The sequence below is a fragment of the Hypomesus nipponensis genome, chromosome 28 (genome assembly GCF_054491055.1).
Source record: "Hypomesus nipponensis isolate SF chromosome 28, ASM5449105v1, whole genome shotgun sequence".
Taxonomy (NCBI): Eukaryota; Metazoa; Chordata; class Actinopteri; order Osmeriformes; family Osmeridae; genus Hypomesus; species Hypomesus nipponensis.
In genome coordinates, this window is record NC_140388.1 from 5,654,357 (window position 1) to 5,667,535 (window position 13,179).

A 13,179-nucleotide genomic window follows, 5' to 3' on the forward strand; every position below is an offset into this window, starting at 1 on the left:
AATGAAAACATACGTGACAACATGGCAAAATGCAATGGTTTAATTAAAGTAAAATGAACAATTCTTTAGACACTCCAATCATGTCAGCTAACTCCTAATAAGTCGTGCTCTTAACAGCCACGTCCATATTTCCAGAAAATACAAATTTTTCTGGATATGCTTCCATCCTAAAGGTGAACAAGAATGACATATCTACACTGAGGTGACCCTACTTAGTATGAAACATGATTAAAACACGTTTAGGATCAAATGTTGCTGAAATGTAACACCTAGAATAGGATGCACAGACTTGCGAGGTGCTCGCGTGTGTAAGTGTGCATATGTGGGAGTGCGTGCGCGCGTGTCGCTAGTAGATCTGAAAGTGTGCGGAGGTGGTGCCGTCCTTCCAGCAGCGCAGGGTCTCCGTCACCGAGGAACGACAGAGGGGGCAAGCTCTCTCCCTATCGAACCACAGACACAAACACTCCTCGCAGAACACGTGCTGAGGAAACACAAACACACACACACAAACAGGTGAACCAGTTCTTGTGCCGACTCACTTTCGAATACAGCAGATCGTTCGTCAAACCCTCCTCAGCCAGCTCACCTGACAGTGAAGAACTAGTGGCTCCCGGAAGTCAGCCTGACAGATGGCACACACGTCTCCCGCCTCACTGCACTGCTGACTGCTAGCCCTCAGACCATAGCTCTGACCGGGAGAAAGAGACGCCACAGGGAGACAGAGAGACAAGAGAGGGGGACAGAGGCCAAGAGGGAGGCAGAGAGACACAGGGAGACAGAGAGGGAGGCAGAGAGACACAGGGAGACAGAGAGGGAGGCAGAGAGACACAGGGAGACAGAGAGGGAGGCAGAGAGACACAGGGAGACAGAGAGGGAGGCAGAGAGACACAGGGAGACAGAGAGGGAGGCAGAGAGACACAGGGAGACAGAGAGGGAGGCAGAGAGACACAGGGAGACAGAGAGGGAGGCAGAGAGACACAGGGAGACAGAGAGGGAGGCAGAGAGACACAGGGAGACAGAGAGGGAGGCAGAGAGACACAGGGAGACAGAGAGGGAGGCAGAGAGGGAGGCAGAGAGACACAGGGAGACAGAGAGGGAGGCAGAGAGACACAGGGAGACAGAGAGGGAGGCAGAGAGGGAGGCAGAGAGACACAGGGAGACAGAGAGAGACAGGAAGACACAGCGACAGAGAAAGCGAGAGAGGAAAGAGAGAAAGTGACAGAGAATCCAAAAGAACGAGAGAAGCAGAGCAAAAGAGAGAGAGAGAGAGAACAGGGTAACGATTACACACTGCGAGTGAGCGGCGTACTTCACCCAGAGTGCCGTGGGGGGGAGGGAGGGGGGGGGCGGATGGAGCCAGAGTGGAGACTTCCTACCTGGGAGCTGCACAGCACGGCCAGGGCCTTGCAGAGCGACGACACGCGTCCGCAGAGGTCAAAGGACTACGAAACAACAGCAGAACACACGCGCGCACGCGCACACTTTTCATTTCCGCAGTGACTCACGTCAGCAGCACCAATTTCTTAAACATTTGGTCTTGTGGTTTTGGCTGTTTGAGTCGTAACCCCATCCACCGCATCCTTTTGACTGGGTGACTCTGAGGAAGGCACTAGTCTGACACGATGACCACCCTCCTCTCACAATGAGTGGTGAGTCTATATCTGATCATCGGGATGTCTTGCTCACCCACCTGTTTTACGTTTCTTTTCCATGAATGAGTGAACTCTTTGACGTGTGCACGCACACGCACGCACGCAAGCAAACACACACCCACACACTTACACAAACTGAAAACACGCACTTGGAACCCCAATGTAAACAGAAACTGTTTCAAAGACGGTAGAAGACTAACCAGGGTTGAGCCATTAGCAAACTCCACATTACAGAGCCAGTAGGTGCACATCTGTTTGGACCAGACCGTACCAGCGTCATCCAATTAGAACTGTGCAATTCTGATCCTTGATTATCGGCTATACTTTCCACATGCACTAGCCACACCGTACTTTGTCTAAAAGGGTCATGGATACACATTTATGTAATTCCCGGGATTCTAAGCGGGGCTCCATACCTTACACAGGCTGTATATGATGATGAGCATAGCCTCCAGGAAGTAGCTGTTGGTTGGCTCCTCCCCCAGGAAGTAGCGACACCACAGCTGGATGGGAACCAGGGCCCGGAACAGCTGACTGAGCTCCTCCATCAGCAGGTACACCTTACCCTGGGCATACACACACACACACACAAACAAACACACACACACATACACACACATATATTAGCACACATATTCACACACAAACAGATGCGCACACACACACACACACAGAAACACACTCACAGTCAGACGTCATTGACAAACATCGATACAGTAACGACCGCCGAGAAATAACAAAACAAAGAGTGAAGTGAATAGAAAGACAGATAAGACTGGAGAATCAGCAGAGGAAAATTTCTCCTGCCTCATTTCCCCTCTTTCCTCTACTCCATCTCTTCATCTCCAGACCGTCCTAACAAACAACTCTTGCTCTGCACCAGCCCAGACACAGTCTCTGGAAGGTTCTCTCGCTGCACCAGCAGTGAGACAAGAGACAGCTCAACTGGACTTCCAGCCTTCCACCCGGCGTGCCTCCCGACCCAACATGGCCGCCGTCCAGGCCTCAGCCTCCACCCAGGCACGCTGTCGGGGAGACGCTTTGCCCACCTGCTCCCCACACAGCCCATGCCTGGCACGGCGCGGGCCCACATAGAGCAGTCTCCACAAGCCAGGCTTCCTCTCCCGTCCCCCGAGGCGGGAAGGGAGGCAGGCTCTACTCAGAACCTGGAGCTCCCTGCGCCGCTAACAACGATCCAAGAGCCAGAGGTTGGCGAAAGAAGACGGCCCAAAAACGAGCGTTGGGATTCCCTGCGGCCCAGCGAGCCCCCAGCATCCACGCTGTCTTCCTGGGTCCAAGCTGACAGTGATGGATGAGCTTCAGCGCAGACCAGAGGAGGGGGGGTAGGGGGGTCTCCACTAACAGGCTATTCGTCTTCCTCCCCCCCCCCCCCACACACACCCCCACCCAACCGCCCCCCCCCACCCCCCCCGCATCTCGCAAAACACACCACTCCATACGCGCGCGTGGAACCAACCGCTGGATACAAGCCAAAAGCTTCCTGTGTACCACTTCCTGCTTGTCGGGCTTTCATTAGCGCCGTCGACCTCGTGGCTCCTGACTTGCTGCCAGCCGGCGGTGGGGCCAGGCTGTCACCAGGCCCGCCGTGGATCGCTCTGCGGCAGGAGCGCGTTCTCTCCTTTTCGCATACACTTCCAGGTGGAGCTGTAGGCTATCAAAACGACATTTCCCTGGAGCCATAGACTATTAAAACAACATTTCCCTGGGGTGGAACATCACGAGTGGGGGCTAAAATGAGCAAAGGAAGGATTTGTGACAGGCAAAGTTGATCTAGCGCGGCGCCGACTAATGTACCTGGTGGCCAGCCTGAGAACTGCAGTATGCCGTGCCATGTTGCACTATTACTAGCGCCTGACCAGACTTGCAGTTTATGGCTCATGTGAGATCATTAGACAGTCCTCCGCTGTACGCAGTAATGAGACGGAATGGCTGACTGTGCAGCCATGACATCATCGGGGGTGAAAGAGGGCCCACCAGGGTTCAATTCAGGTTGGTGGTAGAGGGGGGACTACCAGGGTTCAGTCAAGGATGGGGGGTGGACTACCAGGGTCTACTACCAGAACACCTAAAGTGTGGGCACTGGACAGGCCACGGAGGTTAAGATGGGGGTCAGATGGCTGAGCTGTTAGGGAGTTGGGCTATGAATCAGAAGGTTGTTGGTTCGATTCCCGGCTGTTCCAAATTGATGTGTCCTTGGGCAAGGCACTTCACCCTACTTGCCTCGGGGAGCATGTCCCTGTACTTACTGTAAGTCGCTCTGGATAAGAGCGTCTGCTAAATGACTAAATGTAAGTACAAGGTGGAGGTGAAAGGAGGGCTAGTGGAGTCAGGGATGTCCAGAGCACCAGCAGCAACCGGATTGTGTGATGTGCATGTGTGGGGTGGTGAGCAGTAATGGGCTAGCCCCAGGGAGGGATGACCTCACCCCCTGCACCCCCCAGGGAGAAATGAGCTCAGAGGCAGGCTGGTCCCTGATTGGTCTGTTTATCAGCGGAAAATCTAATCCAAATCGCACTCTGTGACCCCCCCAGGACAAGAGCTAAACCTTTACGTAGATTCAACACCAAAACATTGGGTCACACACAAACAACTTAGGCCACACAAAACCTGCCGTCAAACAACAACACACATACACATAAACTGTGACCCTCGAGGAGATAAAACCCTATGAATATAAAACAGCCAACTCAGTTTGCTACTACCCTAGGATCCCGCCCCCCCCCTCCAGCATTTCAGAAAAACTCTGAACATGGAACACTGGGAGATTCTTCCATCAGGCTGCACACATGCACAGATGAATGATCCTCCTCCTCATCATCATCATCATCATAACCTTTTCATAGGAGAGAGAGTGGAGAGACAGAAGAGAGAAACAGATTGGAAAGGTAGAGACAGAAAGAAAGGAAATAGGAAGAGAGAGAGCGAGAGAGAGAGAGAGAGAGAGAGAGAGAGAGAGAGAGAGAGAGAGGGGAGAGAGAGAGAGAGAGAGAAGTAAAAGTAAAAGAAATATAGATATGCTCCCACCCTTGATTTGAAAGCCAGGACGATTTTGGGCAGAAACAGGATGAAGCATTTCAGGCCAATGGTGAAGAACTTCAGGATAAAATCAGTGATGCCCACGGCCCAGATTAGACTGAAGAAATCAAAGTCGTTGATGTTGGGCTTTGCAAACCTGAGGCTAGGGGCAAAGGAAGAAAGAAGACAGTTTCATTTATGGGATACCCAGCCAATCACAGTTTTGAAAAGACTGTAAATAATTGAGGAATCAGTCAGTTCACATACTTAGACAAACAGGTATACTGTGTACGTCACTAGAGATGAAAACATCTTCTAAATGACCAAAATGAAAATGTACACACAAGGACAGAAAAACAAAGAATAACAATAAGGCTAAACTTCAACATAACAGGAAAGGTAAAATTATAAATGGATACTGCATACTCACAGAATAAGAGGGCACATTGCAACAGACACCTAAGGAAATGTGGAAATAATAAAGGCTACATGAACTCAATGACAACTGAAAAGAAAATATGCGACATAGAAAAAACATGTGGGAGGTTGGACAGATGCAAAACAAACCAGAGGGGCACCGACCACATTGCTGCCCTGAGGACCTGACAATGGGTCAAAATCAAACTACAAATCCCATTTGGATTTGTAGTTTGATTCACTGATCCTCTACCTGTTGTACAGCTCCTCGGTGCTGAAGGTGTAGTACACATAAACAATGTTCCCAGCCAGGAAGATCTGGATCCAGACCGTCATCAACACTGACCTCTCCTCCTGAACACAAAACATCCCCTGTTTTACACAGCGTGAAAGCTTGGCATCTCCACGCAGAAACATGGGAAGCACGGTTACATTTACCCGGAGAGAGACCTGGTGTTTGAAGCTTGAGTTAGCGAAGGCAAACGTGCTGGCCATGCCAACACACACAGCGATCCCTGCCGAAGACAAGAGAGAGGTTTTCACACACCGGGCCGCAGTTAACATGATCAAACATTGTGCCGCCGGCAAACACAGGAATCGTGTCGACGTGCGCTGTTACCCAGCTTGTGCTGGAAGCAGACTTTAGCCAGGAGGATGAGGATGAAAGGGAAGCCCCTCTGGAGCCAGGTGACCACCGCCTTCAGCTCCGACAGCGCCGGAGCTGGGGTGGAGGGGTCGTCGGAGGCCTCCTCCCTGCCCCCGTGCCTCTCCCCGGGCCCCGCCGAGGTGGAGTGGAGCAGGGAGGAGCGATGCTGGAAGGGGTGGTGGTGGTGGTGGTTGTGGTGGGGTGGGGGCCGCGGCAGGTAGGGAGCCACCTCGGAGCGGCCGCCCTCCTCCCTGGACGAGGCAGTCATCTGGATGAAGACCTCCGGGGAGGAGGCCAGGACCAGGCCGGCCGCCTGGAGGGACGCGGAGGGGACGGAGGGGACCCCCACCAGGGTGAACAGCTGCTGAGAGGAGGGGGAAGGGTCGGGCTTCAGGCAGTCAAACACACCACCCTCGTCCAGGCTGCTCTCAGATCCCAGGGTCTGGCTACGACTTCTGCAGGGTCAGGTTTTGGGAGGAGCGGACATTTACAGTAGGCCTATGCAGTCTCCAAGGAGTGTTTGGCTTCATTACACATGATAAAGTACGTGGTGCACCAGCACACAGGCAGCATGCGTGTTCCCACCTTTCTGGGGGCATTCCCTCCGTGTTGCTGCTGTGTCTCCTCTGCATGGCATCCAGCTCATTCCGAAATCATCCTGTCATATCGGTGAAGGGAAAACACGGTAGACGTTTTGAATGAACACTTTGCTAGGCACTTCGCTTAATAACGGACAGGCCAGGGGAGGGGTAGTGCAGAATCAGCCATTACAGCATAATAAGAAAACATTAATAACGATCACATTATATGTTTTTTATACGAACGTATTTAAATGTATAATTTAAATTATTTGATTCACCTGAATCATATATTTATCGTCGTTTCCTTCTTCTGTTTATGGAGGCATAAATAACAGTATACGGGCTGACTCGATGAAGATGCTTTTCCGGTATGACGACACCGAGACGTGCTTATTGACCAATCAGCGTCTACATTCTTACTGCACCATATCCGTGTTTGGACATCTGTTTCGACTGTGGACAGAACGACAAATATCTGCAAATTTCATTTAACAACAAATTCAACTTGCTGCAATGCCTGTGGGACATATACATATGTGGTAACGTGCTCTTATACCAATAGTAGCTCTAATTTGTTAGCCAGTGAGTGACCGTTAGCTAGTGTTAGCTAGCAATCACAGGCTAGTAGTGTGGTTAACAAAGCAGTCCTTGTTATCAGAAAAATGGGTTAGCCTTTCTAGCTAAGGATTTGCGGTGCGATGCATTTAGCCTTTTTTTCCAAATAAATACATCTGCACAGGTGTCCCTAACAACATTCTTTGTCACAAAAGAATTTAGAATTTATCAGCCAACTAGTGATCATTAGCCTCATTACTAGTACAGTGCAATTCTCTGGAAGTGGGTGGTCTCAAGACTAACCCTACACCGCCATGCCATGGTGCTACGTCGGCTGCTGAGAAAACGCTGGGTTTTAGGGGTCGTTTTTGGACTTTCTCTCATCTATTTCCTAACCAGCACCTTGAAGCAGGTGATTATTAACACTGTTGACCCTTTGTGTTAGACAATGCCACGGTGTGAGGATGCAGTGAGTAGAGATGCTGTCTCGTATCACCGTGCAGGAGGAGAGGACCATACGGGACCGCACTCTCCTGGAGGCGAGGGACCCGGACCACCGCATCCCATGGAAGGTTCGCTTTAACCTGGGTAACAGCAGCCGGCAGATCACCCAATGCAGGAACTCCATCCAGGGCAAGAATCTCCTCACAGATGAATTAGGTGAGTGAATACGGTATATTAGTTTACCTGGCCATTCTATACAGGAGCCCTAGGTCCTGACCTACATATGTGTAAGGTCATATATGTAGGTCAATATATGCATATCAACATATTGATTTAAATTTTATTTTTTAAAGCAACCGGTTAGCCTAAATAAAGATCCAACCCCATGAACATCTTCCAGGTTATGTGTGCGAGAGGAAGGACCTGCTGGTGAACGGTTGCTGCAACGTGTTTGCTCCCAGCTCCAGACAGTACCTGTGTAAAAGCTGCCTGGCAAACGGCTGCTGTAACATCTACGAGTTCTGCGTGTCGTGCTGCCTGCAGCCAGACAAGGTAGCTACGACAACCCTCGCAAAACCTCGCATGAACGTACACACCCGCAGGGCCAACGAGTCAGCATCGGTTAAACATCAACCTGCGTTGAACGTAGCACGGCAAGCCTTTTCCATAAACGGCCTACGGTGTGACGGGTATCCACTTTGGTTTTTGCTCATTTGCAGGTGTCAGTGCCTGGGAACAGATCGTGTTACTTGATATATTGGAGGTTTTGAATGTACCCCCGTTTCAAAAGAGTTGCACGTTGACTCATCCGTGAATGTTGACCTTTTCTCGTAAATTGTACCTCATTCTCAGTGAAGTCACAGAGGAACGACAGATAGCATCTCTTCACTCTCTTTCTAATCTCCCGTCCCTCTTCCCTTCCACTCTAATCTCATCCCCCTCGCCACCGACTCTGCTCTCCACCCTTATCGGCGCCCTCATCCGCTCTCTCTTCTACGCCGCGTCCTCGCTTTTTTTCTTCTTCTCTAACCTCCCTCCTCATCTCCCATCTCCGCTCTTCAGCAACCTCTGTTGGAGCGCTTCCTGAACAGAGCTTCCGACGGCTTCCAGAACCTCTTCGCGGCGGTGGAGGACCACTTCGAGCTCTGCCTGGCCAAGTGCCGCACGTCCTCTCAGGTACAGCGCACCGCGGCCCCCTCGAACCCACGCGGGCCCGCTCACATCTCTTAGGTGTTTCCGTAGCGAGCAGGCGCTACCGATTTCGCCTCAAACCCCTCACCAGGCCGTGTTGTTGCAAATCCATTTTCAAACTTTTTTTTTTTCTTTCTCACACAGCTTTGACAAACAAACTTATTTTGCAAACAAATCATTCCCGAAAACAGTCTAAAAAAAAAGCTTGGACAAACTTTTTTGACTTTTTTCCCCCCTGTCAGCATGATCCGATATGTCACTTGCTCATACACAACATTTTGGAAGTCCTCTTCATAAAACCGTCTCATGTTTGTGCCTGATCTCCTTCTTGCCCCACCAGAGTGTTCAACATGAGAACACCTACCGCAATCCACAAGCAAAGTACTGCTATGGAGAAAGCCCCCCTGAACTCCTTCCTGTGTGAGACGAAGCACTCCTGGACTGAGGAGGGGAAGTGATCGGGGGGGCAGGGGGGGGGGGTCACCTGACCGACTGACACGAGAAAGAGGAGGCAGCTGGAACCCCTTCCAAGAAAAGACAAATATGTGTTTGGAATGTTCACACTAGGGTTAGGGCTAACCCTAACCGCAAGTGCATGAACGCTCTCAGAACCTCATCTTCGGTGGACGTCCCGTGTCATGTTCTGTAGCTCGTCGTCAAGGATCAACCTCAGACACGCTCCATGTCGTAGTCACGGCGCTACCGGCGCAGAAGTCAACCCTGGCACACAGACAGAGGGTGTCAGATATCGTCCTGGTGGTGACGGATGTCCACGCAGCAAAGAAGCAGTCATGGTTTTATGTTTGTAGGCGTGCGGGTTGACAATTAATAAAGTTCCAGACTGTGAATTGAATGAGCTTGTAACAGTTTCTCTCGGATGGCCTGAGGACGATGACAGTCATTTTATTAAAGTTGTTGTAGTCTTGTTTTTCTAATCTTTTTTCTAGACTTGTTTTCTGTTGAATGTTCTTATTTTATTGTACTTGACTCCTCTCCTAATGGATAGTTTACAGTAATATGAGTTTGGTAAAAAATAAATAAAAGAACAGTTACAGTAAAAAAATCTCAGATACTTTTTATGACATCTGCATCTTCCTCACATGAAACAAAAACATTTCTATCAGAGCTCCCAAGTTTGTGTGTGTGTGTTTTAATATAATATTAATTGGACTTAGCTTGGGTTGAAGTGTCTGCTGGGAATAACATGGAGGCAACATTTATCTTCTGGGCTGTGACGTCGACTCTCCTAGCGCTGACGTGAGTGACAGTTTCATCTGCTTTCCCCTTCTCTGTCCACCTGACAATCTATTACACTGAGGAGAGAAGGGCCCGGAACCCCACCAGAGAGGCCCCCCAGAAGAGCGCTGACGAGGCCCCGCCACATGCCCATCCCTCGCCTGGGAAGCATGGCCGCAGCACAACAATTAATCATTCTGATGGCTGAGAAAACAAAGTGTGTCTTGTAATTATAGAATATATTAAGGCTCGTCCTAATTTTCCTTTTTGACAATTTGATTAATGACTGTCAACTGGGACCCGAGCACTTACAGTGTGAACAGCTTAACTGGGTAGAATCCAAACCTGTCATGTAGTCAACAGAGGTCTCTAGAATGCAGTTTAATCTATGTTTGGAAGCGTTGAAATGTGAAGATTGATAAACCACTTGGTAATGTATGGCCCATTAGATATAACAGATGCAGATCATTTTGTTGGTAAAAGCCTTTATTTGCATGATAAACTATAATGTACACACAGTATAAATATAAACATAGAAATTGTTAACAATATACATATAAATTAGATTAAATATGCAAATGCTTAAAAAATACATTTAGAATAATTTCATACATTTTGGTTTTCTCCTTTACCCAAATACAGTTTATCTGTATCTTTAGATTCTAAACATGACTGGGTTGATTTCTATTTCTATGTACTCTATGACAGAATTACAAGTGCTTAGGCACTAAGTGGGAGGTGGTTGTCAAGTTGATAAATTAGACATTAAATCTCTACCTCCATATATTGTGTAACCTTTAAGTACCTGTGGCTTCGTGTTGCAAAAAAAACATGTCTCTCCTCCAAAAGCACTTGATTTGGCAGCTTCCCCCATACGATGGGGGGAACGTTTTTTTCCAACCATCCTAGGAAGTCTGTGGAAGCTTCCAACAGAGTGTGTCCCCACTGCTTCCTCTGGAAGTAGCCAGGGGGCATCTTGAGGGGGGGTCGATTCTGGGAGCACTGCCCCCCCAGGACTGTCTTCAGGCACATTTGGAGATTGGCCACTGTACGAATACAGTCAGAGAAAAGCTGGTGAAGAGCAGTGTTGTCAGGGTTCAGATCTCTGGCCTGGTCCTTCAGGATGTCCCTCAAGGCCTCCACCATGAAGAGGAGACCACACTGAACTCTGTCCCCCAGATGGGAAGAGTTCTTTGGGACGTCGAGGACCGGGAAGCCTGGGGGCCAAGCAGGGAGGTCGTAACCATTGGCTTCATCCTGGGGGGACAGCAAACACATACTGACGCGTGAGGTGAGATACGGTTAGCAAAGGGTTCCTTGTATGATTATAGGATGAGGTAGGTGTTCCCTGGTGATGCTGGAGTCTTGTTGGTCATCTCAGATAGAAGACAGTGATGAAGAAAGTGTTTTGTCCATCTCTTCATAAACGAGTGACTAAGTTCAGTTGAGTTCTAGATTTTAATAAGTATTTATCAATCTGCAGATTGGGAGAGACAACCAGACCTCTGACAATAAATGACAACACAACACCAGGCTTAGGTCTCAAACAAGTCTCTCTCCCCTCTGAAGGCCGGAGGACAATCTTTTATAGGGCACAAGAATGTAAACATAGATAGTGACAGTCAGGCAGTAATGACGTTACAACAGTCTCAGAGAAAGAGATTCACAGCTCCCAACACATGACCACTCAAACTACAGAGTTCATAGTTGGAGCTCTCCTTGTAGTCATGACAAGGACCATTTAGCCAGTACTTTCTCCTGATCTCAAACATCTATTAACCCTGACACATAGACACAATCTACTCTTATTAATAGCAAGCTTACATGAGAACATACTAACTAGTATCCAATGACTAGTTATCTTGATTAGTGAATAATGTAAGCACACAGGAAATCTAAATGTCTTCCACAACAGTAAAGTTAAACCTTTTCAACCCATTTAGACAGAATGATATCTATCTACGTAGACTCACTGCAGACACAGTGCCCAAACTCACTGAATAATAATCTACAAATGTTTACACCAGACTGGAGAGCGGAACTGGCATTTTCCTTCTGTTTCCTGGACTGAAACAGCAAGGTTGTGTTATGTTGTGTAGAGCACTCGTCATTATTGACAGCAGCAAACTCACAAAGGCGGTCAAGGAGTCCATGACCATCTTCTTGGCCAGATTGGTCAGCTTTTGGGCTGAGCAGACTCTGACCCTGGTATCCAAACTGACCGTTTTCATCACCCAGAAACTCAGAAAGAACAGACATCCTGCAAACACCGTTTCACAGACATATTTAGTAAAACAGGCACTCTGTCCCTGCCCCAGGAACACCCCAAAAATTACAATCATGGTGAGTCTGAGAATATTGACAAGCAGGAATGTAAGACGCAAAATATCATGAATAGGGGAATGTAAAATATGTAGGACTTGTATGTCCTCAGAGCAATTTGTCCTCAGAGCAATTGTTGCAGCATATGGTTTTGTAAAACATAAAAACGGTTAAAACAATTCCAATGTTCAGTTCAAGTTTTACTGTTTAAATGTGAAAATCTGTCCATGAGAAACAAATTGCATAAAATTACCTGCAGGTTTCATGATCAGATATGATGTACAAGCCTTCAATTTCCTATAAGCACCATGGGAACCCAACCAACAACCAAGACAATCATTCTCACCTTAATAGAACAGGAGACTTATATACTCACACACTGGCCAGTTAGGGAGTGTAAAGACAATATCAGCTTCCTTCATCTATTTTCTTTTTTTGACACACGTCAAAGGAAAAATCATCAAGATTAGTTTCTTCAAAATTGACTTGTGTGCCAGTAATTAACACTGATATTTATCTACGGGTGTCACAATTAACTCAATGACACACTCCAGCCTGCCATGCAAAACTATCTCTTACCCAAAACCCACACCCTACCCTGATGCAGAACTGCCTCTTGCCCTAACCCTATATTTCAGAACACTCTACTCATTGTTCTGGTTCACTTCAAAATAGCAGTTTTTTTTCTTTTAAGGGGAACTTACAGTAGAATGGTGTCAAAGCTCTGACCTTGTACACCCATACTGTGGAGAAAACATCCTCAGAAAAGTAGCAATCCTAACAGAAAGTGTGAGTGTCATTGCCACTAAACATAGCCACATCCTACTGAGGAAATGACGTTTGATAAGGTAAACAGTGCAAGTGAGAGACACAATTATAAGTGCTGTTGAAATATTTCATTTATTTAACCATGGCTCTCTACCCTTGACCAGCTGCATGCCACACTTGATTCAACATTGAAAATACAATGGTCTTGTTTGGCCACGTTAGATAATGACAAATGAAGGCCAGGTGATACATAAATAGTGATTGTGTGAGCTTGCCATCCTTTGGAAAATTAATAAGCAAAAGAACAACTTGTCATCTGCATCGGATGCAT

General features: G+C 48.1%; 3 protein-coding genes across 6 annotated transcripts; 1 reads left to right on the forward strand and 2 right to left on the reverse strand.

The window, feature by feature from the left end:
* Positions 1-25: 25 nt before the first annotated feature.
* On the reverse strand, positions 26-6,712 carry rnft2 (ring finger protein, transmembrane 2). 2 transcript variants are annotated; one of them, XM_084695163.1, is made up of 10 exons: positions 6,611-6,712; positions 6,337-6,409; positions 5,725-6,206; positions 5,544-5,620; positions 5,359-5,459; positions 4,698-4,851; positions 2,069-2,218; positions 1,377-1,442; positions 587-688; positions 26-481 (listed from the first exon to the last, which is right to left on the reverse strand). In XM_084695163.1, the coding sequence occupies exons 2-10, from the start codon at positions 6,381-6,383 to the stop codon at positions 347-349; spliced, it is 1,314 nt and encodes a 437-aa protein (XP_084551289.1). In that variant the 5' UTR covers positions 6,384-6,409; positions 6,611-6,712; the 3' UTR covers positions 26-346. The 2 variants fall into 2 exon arrangements, with proteins under 2 accessions (XP_084551289.1, XP_084551290.1); XM_084695164.1 differs by having other exon boundaries at positions 5,725-6,112; positions 6,611-6,677.
* Positions 6,713-6,746: 34 nt separating this feature from the next.
* spring1 (SREBF pathway regulator in golgi 1) lies at positions 6,747-9,579 on the forward strand. Of its 3 annotated transcripts, XM_084695166.1 has the most exons (6): positions 6,749-6,871; positions 7,287-7,299; positions 7,391-7,547; positions 7,732-7,883; positions 8,394-8,507; positions 8,863-9,579. In XM_084695166.1, exons 1-6 carry the CDS (start codon positions 6,846-6,848, stop codon positions 8,944-8,946), a joined length of 546 nt encoding a protein of 181 aa, XP_084551292.1. In that variant the 5' UTR covers positions 6,749-6,845; the 3' UTR covers positions 8,947-9,579. The 3 variants fall into 3 exon arrangements, with proteins under 3 accessions (XP_084551293.1, XP_084551292.1, XP_084551291.1); XM_084695167.1 differs by lacking the exon at positions 7,287-7,299 and having other exon boundaries at positions 6,747-6,871; positions 7,333-7,547; XM_084695165.1 differs by having other exon boundaries at positions 6,760-7,299.
* Positions 9,580-10,273: 694 nt separating this feature from the next.
* Positions 10,274-13,116, reverse strand: LOC146219631 (uncharacterized). The gene is made up of 2 exons (XM_084694997.1): positions 11,891-13,116; positions 10,274-11,015 (listed from the first exon to the last, which is right to left on the reverse strand). Exons 1-2 carry the CDS (start codon positions 12,098-12,100, stop codon positions 10,524-10,526), a joined length of 702 nt encoding a protein of 233 aa, XP_084551123.1. The 5' UTR covers positions 12,101-13,116; the 3' UTR covers positions 10,274-10,523.
* Between the last annotated feature and the right edge of the window lie 63 nt (positions 13,117-13,179).